At 46.3% G+C, this 13,224-nt stretch overlaps 1 protein-coding gene across 4 annotated transcripts in view; it reads left to right on the plus strand.

The window, feature by feature from the left end:
* EXOC6B (exocyst complex component 6B) overlaps nucleotides 1–13,224 on the plus strand; it is a 490,548-nt gene that overhangs the window by 282,129 nt on the left and 195,195 nt on the right. For all 4 annotated transcript variants that reach the window (XM_031949716.1, XM_031949717.1, XM_031949718.1 and 1 more), the window contains exons 17-18: nucleotides 4,232–4,366; nucleotides 6,698–6,877. In XM_031949716.1, coding sequence (XP_031805576.1) covers nucleotides 4,232–4,366; nucleotides 6,698–6,877 — 315 coding nt within the window. The remainder of the gene's footprint in view (nucleotides 1–4,231; nucleotides 4,367–6,697; nucleotides 6,878–13,224) is intronic.

Raw genomic sequence — 13,224 nt, forward strand, 5'->3', positions numbered from 1 at the left:
GGCTTTTTCATTTGCAAATGCCCTTGCCAGGTTTGTGGGAGCTGTCACTCAGGAGCCCAGATTGCTTAGAGCTGCTCAACAGACAATGTTCCCCCGAAAATGACACGGTATCTGCTGTAATCCCGGGGCGTTTTAATAGGCCATTCTGGGCTCTGCCATGAAACATTGCCAGAGTGACTGACAGTCAATTGGTGTAATTCATGGGGATCTTTTGTGTTGACAGTTTTTGAAAAAGTCGTGGGAAATTATAACTTACCCAGTGAAGCCGTCTTTTTTTTTAAGCTGCCAATATCATGAAAAACAGGACAATCTTCTCTTTGACTGTCACTGGTTTGCAATTGCGATAACATGACACGATCCCTCCTTCTTATTAGGATTTCAATTTATAGACACCGTGCCTTTGCTACAGGTAGCTGTGCTCGTTTTAAAATAGAAACTTCAGGTTTTTTTCTAATTGCTCCCCCTTCTTCCCCGAGCACTGGGGCGTCCGTCAGTCGCCAGCCGTCCACCCTCTCAGGGAGAGACTTCTCACTTGCTTCGGACTCGGGGGAGGGAGGGGCCGCCCTGTCACATTTTTCTCTTTATCTCTTGGACGGTTTGGCCACATTCAGATGGAGCAGCTGGGGCTGGGGCAGGAGAGCCGCATCCTCCTCCCAGCACCTTGAGATGTTCTCAATTCTGGGGGCTCAGAGAACTGAATGTGCCTTTTCAGCTGTTTGCCTGGCACCGAAGGGCACTGCCCCAGGACCAGGGAGAAGCAGAGTGAGCCAGCCCCTGGGAGAGCAGGCTCCTGCTCTCCCGGAGCCCCATCCCTGAGATTTCCTCAGGCCTCAGACTCTTGGGATCATATAGGAGCCTCTGTGTATGATGGAAGGCTGATCAGCAACTCTCATTACCTACACTGAGTGATTTTTTTTTTTTTTTTACTTTTTTTTCCTGGTAGATATATATATATAACACACACACACATATATGTATGTATGTATATATGTACACACACACACACACATACACACACACAAATGAGTCACAAGCAGGGGAAAGGTAAACATAATTTCCTATGGATATTTAGCCAACGTGAAGGTTGAGAAAATAAGATTTCCAATGGACGTTGAGCACTCAAGGATTGGTACTGCCAGTTTTCTCATCTGTAAAATGGAAAGAACAATAGCTCCTCCCTCCTAGGGATATTGTGAGGATTAAATGAGGAGATAATTATAAAGTTCTTAGAACTTAATAAACATTATTGAGGATTATTATTTTTATTTTGCTACTATTTTCCACTTGTTTCAGTTATGTCCAACTCTTTGTGATCCCATTTAGGATTTTCTTGGTAAACATACTAGAGTGATTGGACATTTCTTTCTCCAGCCCATTTTATAGATATGGAAACTGAGGCAAATAGGATCAAGTGACTTGCCCAGGATCACATGGGTAGGAATTGTCAGAGGCTGAATGTGAACACCTGACTCTAGACCCAGTGCTATACCTAGTAGGTCACCTAGGTTTCCAGCAGCACAGCAGCATCGTTAGCATTATTAATTAGTATTATTATTACTGTCCAAGTAGAGCGAATAGAACAGAATCATAGCATCTCCCTTTTGAAAGGCTCTGCAGTGGTCTTCTTGTTGGGCTGTGCCCGGGTGGGAGGGTCCTCTCTGACACAGTCCTCCTGCAGGCTTTGCTGGGTCTGTTACTGTGGGGACCTCACACTCATTCTTGGTGGTTCAAGTAACTCCCCCAAAGCCTCTCCATAGGCCATGGACTAGATAATCATAATACAATTAGAGCAGGTAAAAAGGGGGGGGATGCTGAGCCTCTAAGGAGTTGTTGTTGGTTCGCTGTCAGCGTGTTAGGTCTCCTGTCCTCCATTGGAGGGGCATCCCCCTGGCAGGGCTCTGTAGTTGGTCGTGGCTGCTTATTACCGTTCTTATCAGCAGTTTGGCGCAGGCTTCTCGAGGTGCTGAAGGCCCAGAACTGAGGGCAAGCCCACAGAGAGGGACACTCGGTCCCCTGCGAGCCCCTGACAGGCTGGAGCAGAGCCGGCAATGCTCCCAAGGGCATAGAACTCGATTAAAATGTGATTGCAAAATATTTAACTAAACACAAATGCAATAAAACATAAATCACATTATATTTGAATACAGTCTGTGTGGCCACAGGGATCCTTTTTTACAAAATAGTGGCTTCCATTTCTATTCTTTCCAAGTCAAATGAGGAGAAGTTCAGTGGGGATAAAAGTGAAGTCTTGTAGTTGTTTAGAAAAAATCCATTTTACCAGTCAGAGCCATTTAGGACGGAGCATCCAGAAAAGCACAATCTCAGGACGTGCCCTCCTTGGGCCTTATCCGGAGGCATGGGTCCGTTTCTGGTCCTAGAGCTGAAGCATAGGCCAGACGGGGAGGAGGGCAGCCCAGAGGGTCAAGAGGGCCGGGCCCCCGTGTTGAGGAGAAAGTGCAGGAGCTGGACTGTTACACCGGGAAGAGAACAAACTTGGAGTGCTCGAGCCTCAGATGTACCCGCGAATGGAAGAGGGCAGAACCAGGTGTGAGGTGTGAGTGAGAGTTCACTTCTAACAACTAGAACTGCTGGGGATGAGGGAGCTGCATTTGAGGGACAGAAGCTCCCCTTTCTGGGACGTCTCCTGGCAGGCGCAGATGACCAGCCTGTGTGACCTGTGGCCTCTAGCTCTCGCTTCTTGGGTTCTCAGGCCATGGATGGTTTTATGGTCTCGAGTTCCTGAGCATAGGAGCGGCCCAGCTCCCATTGAGCGCCGTTCTCCAAGGGGCCCAGATTGCTCTGTGACGTGGAGGAGCCAGAGGGCTTTCAGACCTTTGGAAGGATCGCGGGCTTGGAAAGTTGGCAGTTGTGCCCCACCTGGGCTTGCCCCTCTTGCCCCCTCTTACCCACTTCTTGGGCATTCTCTGATTGTATATGCCAAGCCAAGAGGTGCTGGTCCTTTTCCCAGATGGGGGTTTTTGAATGAAAAACCCCAAACACTCCAGACACATTATAAAAGAAGGGGGTAGAACAGGTTAGAATTCACTGCTTTCTCGGGCTTATTTTAGGTGCATATAGATCCTCTTGGTTGAAGTAAGGTGCCAGCTTCATCTCAGAGATGATGAGGTCAAGGAGAGCTCAATGGGGCACTGTTAGAAACTGCATCCCTTCCTCTCGCCCCCACAGATGCTGTACTGGTGCTCTGGAGGGCAGTGACCGTCCATTTCCGTTTTAGCTGCTCCCAGGGGAAGGCCCCCTTGGGCCACCTCCCCTCTTGTATAACTGTGGCTCACCAACTTCCACTGGAGTTAGTGAAGGTGCTGGGGCCTCTGATTTCTATAGCCTCAGGGATTTTGTGGGTGCCTTGTCTTTTTCCGGGGACCCACATGAGATGCCGAGGGTCGTTAGCACATTTGCTCTGGATGCCTAAATGTCTTATTCAGTCATTAGACATTTATCTTTAAGCAAAGATTTACTAAGAGAGCATAGGATGAACAATAGCTACAAAGCACTGATTCCTCTGCACCTGGAGTGCTTGCTCTCTGCAAGGGTGGGCACAGACCTTGAGAGCTCTTAATAGTGAGACGTACTCTGAGGAGACCCCAGGGCCTCAGAGTCCCGATGGCCTGGGGGTCACCTTTTGCAGCTTCCCCTGCCCATATGCTTTCCTTTGGAGAGATGGCTTAGCCAGGTTCCCTGCGCCTGGCCCTCTCTGCAGGCCGACTCTCTGGTGATTGTGACTGGTGAGCAGCTCTCCTTATGGTGACGACTCTCCCCACTATGGGGGTGAGGGAGCGGCCCAGGCTTTTTGGGGCCACGTGGGGTCCAGCCAGTTTTCTTCCTGCCAATCTAGCTGCTCTTCTGATTTTATCGGAGGAAACTTCACACTTTGCAAAGGGATAACAGTTCTTGAACAAACTTTTGTATTTTGTTTAACATATTAATGTTTCATTTTATCTTATCTTCTTCTTGCTTTCTATAATAGCATCAAGAGAACCAGTAGCCTTGGGGGTGGGGTGTGGAGTGTGTGTGTGTGTGTGTGTGTGTGTGACAACACTGACTTTATCAATCCCTCTGATCTTTCTTACTGCTGGAGTACACAGCTTGCCATCTTGTGTGCGTGTCCCCCATGTTCATGTCCCCGTCCCCGGCACCCCCACCTTTCTGGGCTTGGAAGCCCGCCCATTTAACCCAGGATCATCGTCCCCATATGCCTTTGTTTGTTTTGCAGCTTGTCCAGATTATCATCAATACAACCCACTTGGAGAAGTCCTGCAAGTACCTGGAGGAGTTCATCACCAATATCACCAACGTGCTCCCTGAGACCGTCCATACCACAAAGCTGTACGGGACCACCACATTCAAGGTGAGAAGGCCCCCAAACACGTTGGATGGTCTTGGTCACGAGCCGAGCACAGCACGCGTTTCTCCTTGGGTTGCTCCCTTGTTCTCTGGGAAATGTTATTCCTCCTCTTGTTGCAGTCTCTGCCACCTCAGAAGAAAAATTTGGCCGTAGTCAAGAGGCAAGAGCCCTAAGTCTGATGCTTGCGTCACACTTCATACGCAGCAATTCGTACAGGTTTTCTGTAGTCTTTCTGAAACCATCCCATTATCACTTCCTATAGTAGCACAATATATTTCAGCACATTCATGTACTGTAATTGGTTTTCCATTCCCCAATGGATGGTCATCTTCTCAGTTTTCAGTTCTTTGCTGTCATGAAAAGAACCGCTATTAATATTTTTGTACATATATATTTTTTCCTCCTTTTTTGGATCTGTTTAGGGCTTAGACTTAATAGTGCTATTGCTGGGTTAAAGGGTATGCACAGATTTGTAACCCTTTGAGTTTAGTTCCAAATTGTTTTCCAGGATGTTGGATCATCTCACAACTTCACCAGTTGTGCATTTGGGATATTTTAGATTTTTTTTCAATATATTCATCAACTGGGTTTCTTGTTTATCTTTAAAAATTACCATTTCTTATATGGAATATTTCTCTGGAAGGGAGAAAAGGAGGGATGGTGGGGAAGTTTATATGTGAAAAGCCAGATATCAATAAAACTTAGTATAAAATAAAACTTAATAAGGGTTTCCAATGGGAAGATTAAATTGATGCTAAAGTAGAAGAAAAACAGCAAATAAATTTATGAAGTATTCCTAGTATTACCTGTCTGAGATAGAGCATTTTCTTTAATGAGAGCGGTGTAATAGAATTTCAGAAAAAGAGCTTTCTTTGGATCTTTGGCCACGATTGTGGCCCTCTTCTTTTGGCTTTTCTGTTCAGAAAGAGCTGGTTTCTGATTCTTTTCATGAAGATGTCCTCCCAGGACATTGCAGAGGACCTTTCACCTCAGTCGAGTTATGAGCTAGATGGTTTACTTGGACTTCCACTTTATGGATGAGAGTGAGATTTCTGCAAAGAGAGACCTAACCCTGATGTAGAGAAAGGATTTGGGTGACTCCTAAGTCCATGACCCTTTATTAAGTGATTACTGAGTGCCAGCCCTGGACTACATGCCAAGAATACAAAGTGGGCTCCTTGAGGGAGACCACACCTGAATAGTTATGTACAAACAAGCGACAAATAGGATGGAGTATAGATCATCTTCTAGGGAAGCTGTAAGGGGCACCAGGCAAGGCTTCTTCCTGAAGTGGCCGGAGGACGCCACGGCCGGGGGTCCGAGATGGGGAGGAAGCAGCTTCAAGGCTTGGGCACGAGAAGGGAAAACGCACCTGGTGGGGATGGAAGGGCTCATTCAGGGAAAATGTCAGGTCAGGGGCTGAGGACCAAGATGCACAAGACTGGAGAGGGAGGCGGGGACAGGCGAGGAAAGGCTGGATTTGGTCCTTGGTCCTGGAGGCAGACCCCCCCAGCCACCACCTCCACGGTGTTTCTCACCTGTGGCACCCCCAGTCATGTCTTTGTCTTGGCCCAGCCCGGGATAGCGCTCCCTTCTTGGGGCCAAAGGTGGCCTGGCTCTGATCACTGTTGCCTCCCCCCAGCTGCCTCCCCCTTAAGCTGGCTGCTTTGTCTTGCGTTCGTGGCCCACCTGCACTCATCAGATACGTGTGTCTCTACCCAGTAAAGAGCCACTCCTTGAGAGCAGGGGTTGCTTCATGCGTTTGCCCCGGCCTATGCCTCCCTGTGACATGCTCAGCCCCATGAGAGAGGATGGCATGTGGGTTCCCTGGTATTAGACCCCCAGGAGGATTGTGGGCCGGGCCCAGGAGGGGAGGTTATGCTAACGAGAAACACGGCAAGAGACTGATTCTTCTGGGGTGCCCTCTGGATAAGCACCGCCATTACAGTGACACCGCCATTACAGTGGCTCCATGTTGTGTATTGTCCCAAGCTACCATTTCCTACAAATGTTCTCTTGCAGATGGAAACCTTTGCTGGATGACAGGGGGCAGGGGATGCAAAGGACTTCCTGGCAGTGGTCTTGTCAGAAGGCTCTTTAGTGGACCTGACCCGGCGTCGAGCCGACCTTTTCTCAGCAATAGGGGCTTTCTGACCTTGTGGGAAATGAGAAATGGGACTGCCCATACTCAGTATGGGCGTTGGGGTGCAGCCAGTTGGGATCCCCTCGTTACGCAGGGACAGAAAGGAGCCTGCCCCCATCTGTGAGGCAGAAGGTCCGGGGCCACGGGCCTGGGGCTGGCCCCCTCCTCAGACCGTCTGTCTCTTTTCCCAGGATGCCCGGCATGCTGCAGAGGAAGAGATTTATACGAACTTGAACCAGAAGATCGATCAGTTCCTGCAGCTGGCCGACTACGACTGGATGGCCGGGGACCCGGGCAGCAGGGCCAGTGACTACCTGATGGACCTCATTGCCTTTCTCCGGAGCACCTTTGCAGTCTTCACACACCTGCCTGTAAGTCACTCCTGCCCCCTCCCGGGCTCCCTCTGAGTCTAAGGGAATTATTGGTACATTTGGGTTTTCTGTCCCCTTTATTTCTGAACCTCTCCCTCCTGGCTCCCCTCCCCTCTGAGCCATCCTTTGAAACAAAGAAAAAAGCAGCAAAAGAAACCTTCCTCCTCCTCTTGGAGTTATTGTCTCAGGCTGCCCACAGGAGGGCGGGTGGTGGGCCTGCCATGAGCTGCGGCTGGCCCGCCATGTGGCACGGTAGCCCTGAGGGGGAGAACGATGGCCGTTCTTGCCTTTTCTCCCTGCGGGCTGTCTTGGCATCAGGGTAAGCCGCGCAGACAGGTCCATCGTGGGCATTGTGGCACAGCAGGGGGCACTGAAACCATCAGCTCCCGGCTCACTGGCAGCCAGAGCCTCTTGTCTACTCCAGCCCAAGACTGCCTGTGCATGGGGATTGGGCCGGAGCTGCAGAAGTGCCTCAGCCCCTGGATCCTGGCAACACTTGCGGAGCCCATGAGGAGGTTCCCATGTTTTGAGTTGGGTGGAGTTTCTGCTTTCTCCTGGCTCTCTTTCCTAGAGGACACTGTTCTTTGTGAGGCTGTATTGCCATGGCAGGGCAGCCCAAGGGAGTCAGGAAGACCCACATTCAGATGTGGCCCCAGCGCTCACCAGCCATGCAACTCTGGGCACATTGCTGACCTCTGTTTGCCTCAGTTTCCTCATCTGTCAAATGGGGGAGAGAAGGAAATAGGCCTTTTGCCAAGAAAGCCCCACAGGGAAGTCAGTGGAGCCTCTGCAGCTGGTCCTGTGCACCTTGGTCTTTCTGTGTTGCTTATTCCTTTATCCTGATAGTGGCTGGCGAGGGGGTTGGCTGGAGACCCCCAGCATTGTTCTGGGAGCCCCTGGACTTCCAGAACCCCACATTGCTGCTTCTCTTAGGGTGGGCGGGCTTGCCATTTCACTAGCTCTTCACAAGGGGTTTGAGAAGGGATAGTGTCTTTTGGATAATTAAAAAAAAGATCCCATTCTCCTCTGTTTGGATTCTTACAAGGTGGAATTGATAGAGACTAATAATTATCTAATTTAGCATGGCTCAATATGATTGTTCTGATTCTACAAGGAGATGTTATGGGCCAGAACTTGAAACAAGGCACTAAGTGGAATTGAGGAGACAATGGTTAAATATAGTTTGGAATTGATTTAATCTTACAACAAATAATGGTTTCCTACTGATATAATGATTGCTGTATACTCAGTGTGGGGTATATAAGGAGGAGCTCTCAGGGCCAGAAGGGACAAGTGCACTAGAAGCTCATTCAGAGGAAGCTGGAGGCAGAAGCTGGCAGAGGCAAAGGACTAGCAGCAGGAGCTCTCGGAACCAAGGAGAGAGAGAGACCTCTAAGAAAGCTAATGGGGCCCAAGGAAGGAGACAAGACTTAAAAGGAAACAATAAAGGATTTGGACTTTAATCCCTGGCTGCACTTGTGGTGATTACTGGCTGCCTCCAGAAGCCCCCCCAAGAAGTCTGCTCCCAGAGAAGATTATATTTTAGAGAATATTACACTTCTCCATCTGGCATTCTCTACTTGACCGGTCTAGCCTGGGCAAGTCATAAGGCGGGAGCTGAAGGAATGATAGAACAGCTTTAAATGGGTGGAGAATAGGAGGATCTTTTGAGATTGTTTAGTCTAATTTCCTCCCTTTACAGATGAGGAAAGCCATCCCAGACTCAGGTTGTTAATGTTCTAGGGGGATTGAACTCTCAGCATCTAAAACCCATGGTCTTTCATTTATACTAAGCTTGGTTTAATATTTTTCTCCCCGAGTTCTTTGCAGAGATGTGAGTGTGCTATATGAGCCAGATACAGCCCAGCAGGCTTCAGATTCCCCCTTTGTGGCTTTCAGCTGCCCCAGGATGGATTTGGGCTTCATGTGAGCCTAGACTAGGAAGCCTTTAGGGGAAAGGCCATTCTGAGCAATGGGCCATGGGCCCAGGGAACTAAGAGAAGGCAGGAGAATACAACTCCTGCCGAGTCCCATCTTTCTGTCCTCAAGAAATAAGAAGTCCTGTCATGGACAAACCTGTGCACATCCTCTCATTTGGTAACTCTTCTTCACAGACCAAAACACAGTGGAAAGCCGGTCTGATTCAGTTGTCAGGTCTGCTCTTCTTGGCCTCGCTTTTAGGGGAATTTGTTCTAATTTCAAAGGACTCTCAGTTCTTGCTTGGTGGAGGGGGTTAGTGAGCCCTTAGGAAAGGCTCTACAAAGATTGTCTGGCCCATCTGACTCCAGAGTGTCCTCCCAGCACTCTTCCAAGGGATGGGGTTTCTCCTTTGGCAGAGGAGATGTGCCAAGGCTTGGGAAGCATCATCCTTGAGCCGTCTTTCTGCCTCGGCCCTTCAGCGTCCCATGTGCTAGTGTCTCACTTCATCCCTTCTTTGTTAGGGTCTTAAATAGAGCCAGAGAACAGCTGTTCACTCCTGTGCTCCCTTCCTTAAAAATTATTCTGTAGCTCCTGATTATGTCTTCCTTACACCCTTCTCACGGGCCATCAGTCTTCCATTCAGCTTTCCTAAGGCTCAGTTCTGCCTATGCCTTCTCCTGATACTCAGGAAGTTCTTGGGGCTTGCTATCACATTTAGGGTTCTCCCTTCCACCCACTCATTTCCTTCTGCTGGGTCTCCTGCCTGCTCTAGAGTTCCCTCAGAAAGAAGAAATGCCATCTCCCATCAGTCTCCTGCCTTTGAGCGAAGAGCAGAGGGTGCTCTTGTGGCAGGCAGACCTCGCTCCCTCCATCTGGCACTGACTCCTGCCTTCCATCCCTTTGAGTCTGGAGCCTGCAGTCCTGCCTTGGGGAAGGAGAGCAGAGCCAAGCTTTAGTTAGCCTGAACTGCCTCAGCACTTGAGGGGACTCCCCTCGGAGCATAAACTCTTTCAGCAATGGAAATCTGTCCAGCATCCTCCTTTGGTGATAGACTCTGATGCCCCCACCCCTGTATTCTCCCCAACTCAGGTGATTCTGAACCTCTAGCAGTCATTATTCAAACCCCATTTCTCTCCCCACCCAATTCCCTATCCTTCATCCCACACCCATCCCTAGGTAACACCCTTTCCTTCACTTTCAATCTTTCCTTTTCTTCATCCTTCCATCATCTGGTTCTCTCCAAGCCCCCCCGGCCCCTGCTTTCCAGGGCTGATAGGCCTTTTGTTCATTCCCTCCTCACTCACTCATCAAGGCCAGGAAGTCAGAATACTCCTTGCTCCTGGAACCTCTTCTAGGCTCTTCCTTCTCCGTCATTATTTTAGATTCCTTCAGTCCACATCTACCATTCAATAAAGGGTCAAGAGGATTTGTTTAACCAGTTCTCGAAAGAAGAAGTGAAAACTATTAACAACCACATGAAAGCTGGAACTTCAGTTACTAATAATTACTAATAATAAGATAAATGCAAATTAAAGCAACTCCGAGCTTTCTTTTCTTGCTTCACAAATCTTCAGCAATAATAGTAGATGAAAATATTCAAAGCTTGAGGGATTGCAGAAAGTCAGGCATATCAGAGTCCTCTCCCACAGAGTGAGTTCCCACTCCTTCAAAGGTCTTTCTTTGAAAATGGTTTTGGAATGTATTAAAGTTGTCCTGAGGGATCTATTTTACCTCAGAGATTATGTGATTGTAGGAAAGAGAGTGAAAAGGGATCTTCAAACATGGCGTGCCTGTTCTTCAACATGAACAATTGTCAAATTAATTGGATTTTTTGGGGGAAAGAGATTTGAGTGGTAGAAAATGGAAGTCTGGAGGCAATTGGGATGTAATAGACAAAGAGTCAGATCTTATTTTTCTACAACATGATGCCCTGCTCCTCAATATAATGGGAAAAGCTTTTGCCATGGTCAGAGAACGAGAGAAGGCTCTGGTCCTGTCCTCATTTCATTCGGTGAGCTCAGCACCAGTTGTAGTGATAGTGAAGAATGCAGAGGTAAGGAGACTTGATTGGCCTCCAAAGCCTTCTCCCCAGGAATTGTTGTTAATTGGGTCATTCACTGCCCTTAGTTACCAGAAAATACTGTTTTGTGGTTTAAAAGTAACAAGAATGTCCACGACAAGGTTGAGTTTAAAAAATATTTAACCTATACCCCCCAAGATGTGAGCACCAAAAGGATAATTGCCCATGAATTTTTTCAGGCTCCCATTGTGTAATTTACAGTTGCACGCACAATTACCCATTTTGCATGCTCAACTGCAGGGCCTGTTTTTGAAAATGTATCCTTGTATGTCCTGATAATTATCTTTAAAAAAATATTTGAAAGAGAGGAAATGCTATCTCAAGTATGAAACCAGGAGTCAGGAGTCCTGGGTCTGTTTCCCAGCCCCTTGTTCACTTGGGTGACCCAGGGCAAGTCACCTCTCTAACCTGACAGGGGCAGGACACTTAACCCTACCTCTTTGCCCCAGCTTCTTCACCGGAAAACCACGTGACAGCTGACCGTGAGTTTCCATGCTGGACCATTGTTTTAAGTCTAATCTTCAAATGACAGCAGTTATTTATACATAAATTTTCAGGGCTGAGTACTAACAAGTCAAAAGTTCTTAGTTTCTCCCGGAATCTATTGTACTTCAGCTCAAGCAAAATAGATTTTTCTCTGGTCCTTTATTTTGATTTTTTATCTCAGATATCTTTCTTGTAAACAACATATTACTGGATGCTGGTTTTTAATCTGTTCTGCTATCCATTTTCATTTCATGGGCGAGTTCATCCCCTTCATATCCACGGTTTTGATTACTAGCTTTTGTACTTCCATCCATCCTGTTTTCTCCAGTTTATACTTCTGTTTTTACTCTTCTCAAAAATCTGTTTTCTTTTTAACCACTGGCTCCCTCAGTCTGCCCTTCCTTTTGTCATACCCCCTTCTTTCTCTTAGTCCCTTCCCTCTCACTTTCCTGTTGGGTAAGATTTCTAAATCCAACTGAGAGGGAGGGAGAGAATAGAGATAGAGACAGAGACAGAGGCAGAGAGATGAGATTGTGTACCTCTTAAAAATGAGATAATTTTCCCCATTCTTCCTCTCCCTTTCCTCTTAACCCAGTGTATCCCTCTTTCTTACTACATTTTTTTTTTTGAGACCTTTCCAATATAATGGACTCAAACCTGTGTTCTCCAACAATGTGGATTCTTTCTAAATTCCTTAAGAATGTTCTTAGGAGCTACATATATTTTCTTCCCATATAGGAATGTAATCAGCTTAACCTTAAGCATCTTATGATTTTTCTTTCACATTTGCCTTTTTGTACTTCTCTTGAGTCTTGTGTTTGAATGTGAAACTTTTAATTCATTTCTGTTCTTTTTGGGGACAGTATTTCAGTAAATGTCCATGTTTTTCCTCTGAAGCATTATACTTTTTTTTTTTTTTTTTTTTTTTTTTTGGCTAAATATTATTCTTGGTTGTAATCCTAGATCTTTTGCCTTTTAGGTAATCATAGTCTAAGCTTCCTCCACTTCTTTAAGATAGTAGCTGCTAAATATTATGTTCTTCTAACTGTGACTCTACCACATTTGAATAGTTTCTTTCTGGCCGCTTGAAGTATTTTCTACTTGACTTGGGAACTGTAGAATTTGATTGTAATATTCCTGAGAGTTTTCATTTTGGCAATCTCAGGAGGTGATTGGTAGATTCTTTGAGTTTCTATTTTGTCCTCTGGTTCTGTGATACAGGGGTGGTTTTCCTTTATGATATCTTGATATATGATATTTATGCTCTTTAATACTCATTTCTGTCAGGTAATCCATTTCTTCTTAAATTCTTTCTTCTTAACTGATTTCCAGGTTATTCTTTTGACTTTGTTTTATTGTTTCTTGATGCCTTATTGAGTCATTAACTTCCACTTGCCCAATTCTAATTTTAAAGAAATTATTTTCTTCAGTTGATTTTTGTGCTTCTCTTTCTATTTAGCCAGTTATCCTTTTTTAGGTATTATTTTTTTTTTTCAGTTTTTTATGTCTTTTTTTTCTTTTTCTTTTCTTTTCTTTTCTCTTTTCTTTTATTGAAGTTTTTTGTTTTTTCAAAATACATTCATGGATAAATTTTCAACATTGATCCTTGAAAAACATTGTTTTCCAATTTTTCCTCCTTCCCCTTACTCCCTTCCGTAGATGGCATGTAATCCAATATATGTTGAATCCAACATAGGCAGACATATTTATACAATTATCTTGCTGCATGAGAAAAATCTGATCAAAAAGGGATAAAATGAGAAAAATAAAATGCAAGCAAAGGACAAAAAGAATCAAAATGCTATGTTGTGGTCCACACTCTGTTCCCACAGTCCTTTCTCTGGGTGTAGATGATTCTCTT

Source organism: Sarcophilus harrisii, chromosome 2 (assembly GCF_902635505.1).
Source record: "Sarcophilus harrisii chromosome 2, mSarHar1.11, whole genome shotgun sequence".
NCBI lineage: Eukaryota > Metazoa > Chordata > Mammalia > Dasyuromorphia > Dasyuridae > Sarcophilus > Sarcophilus harrisii.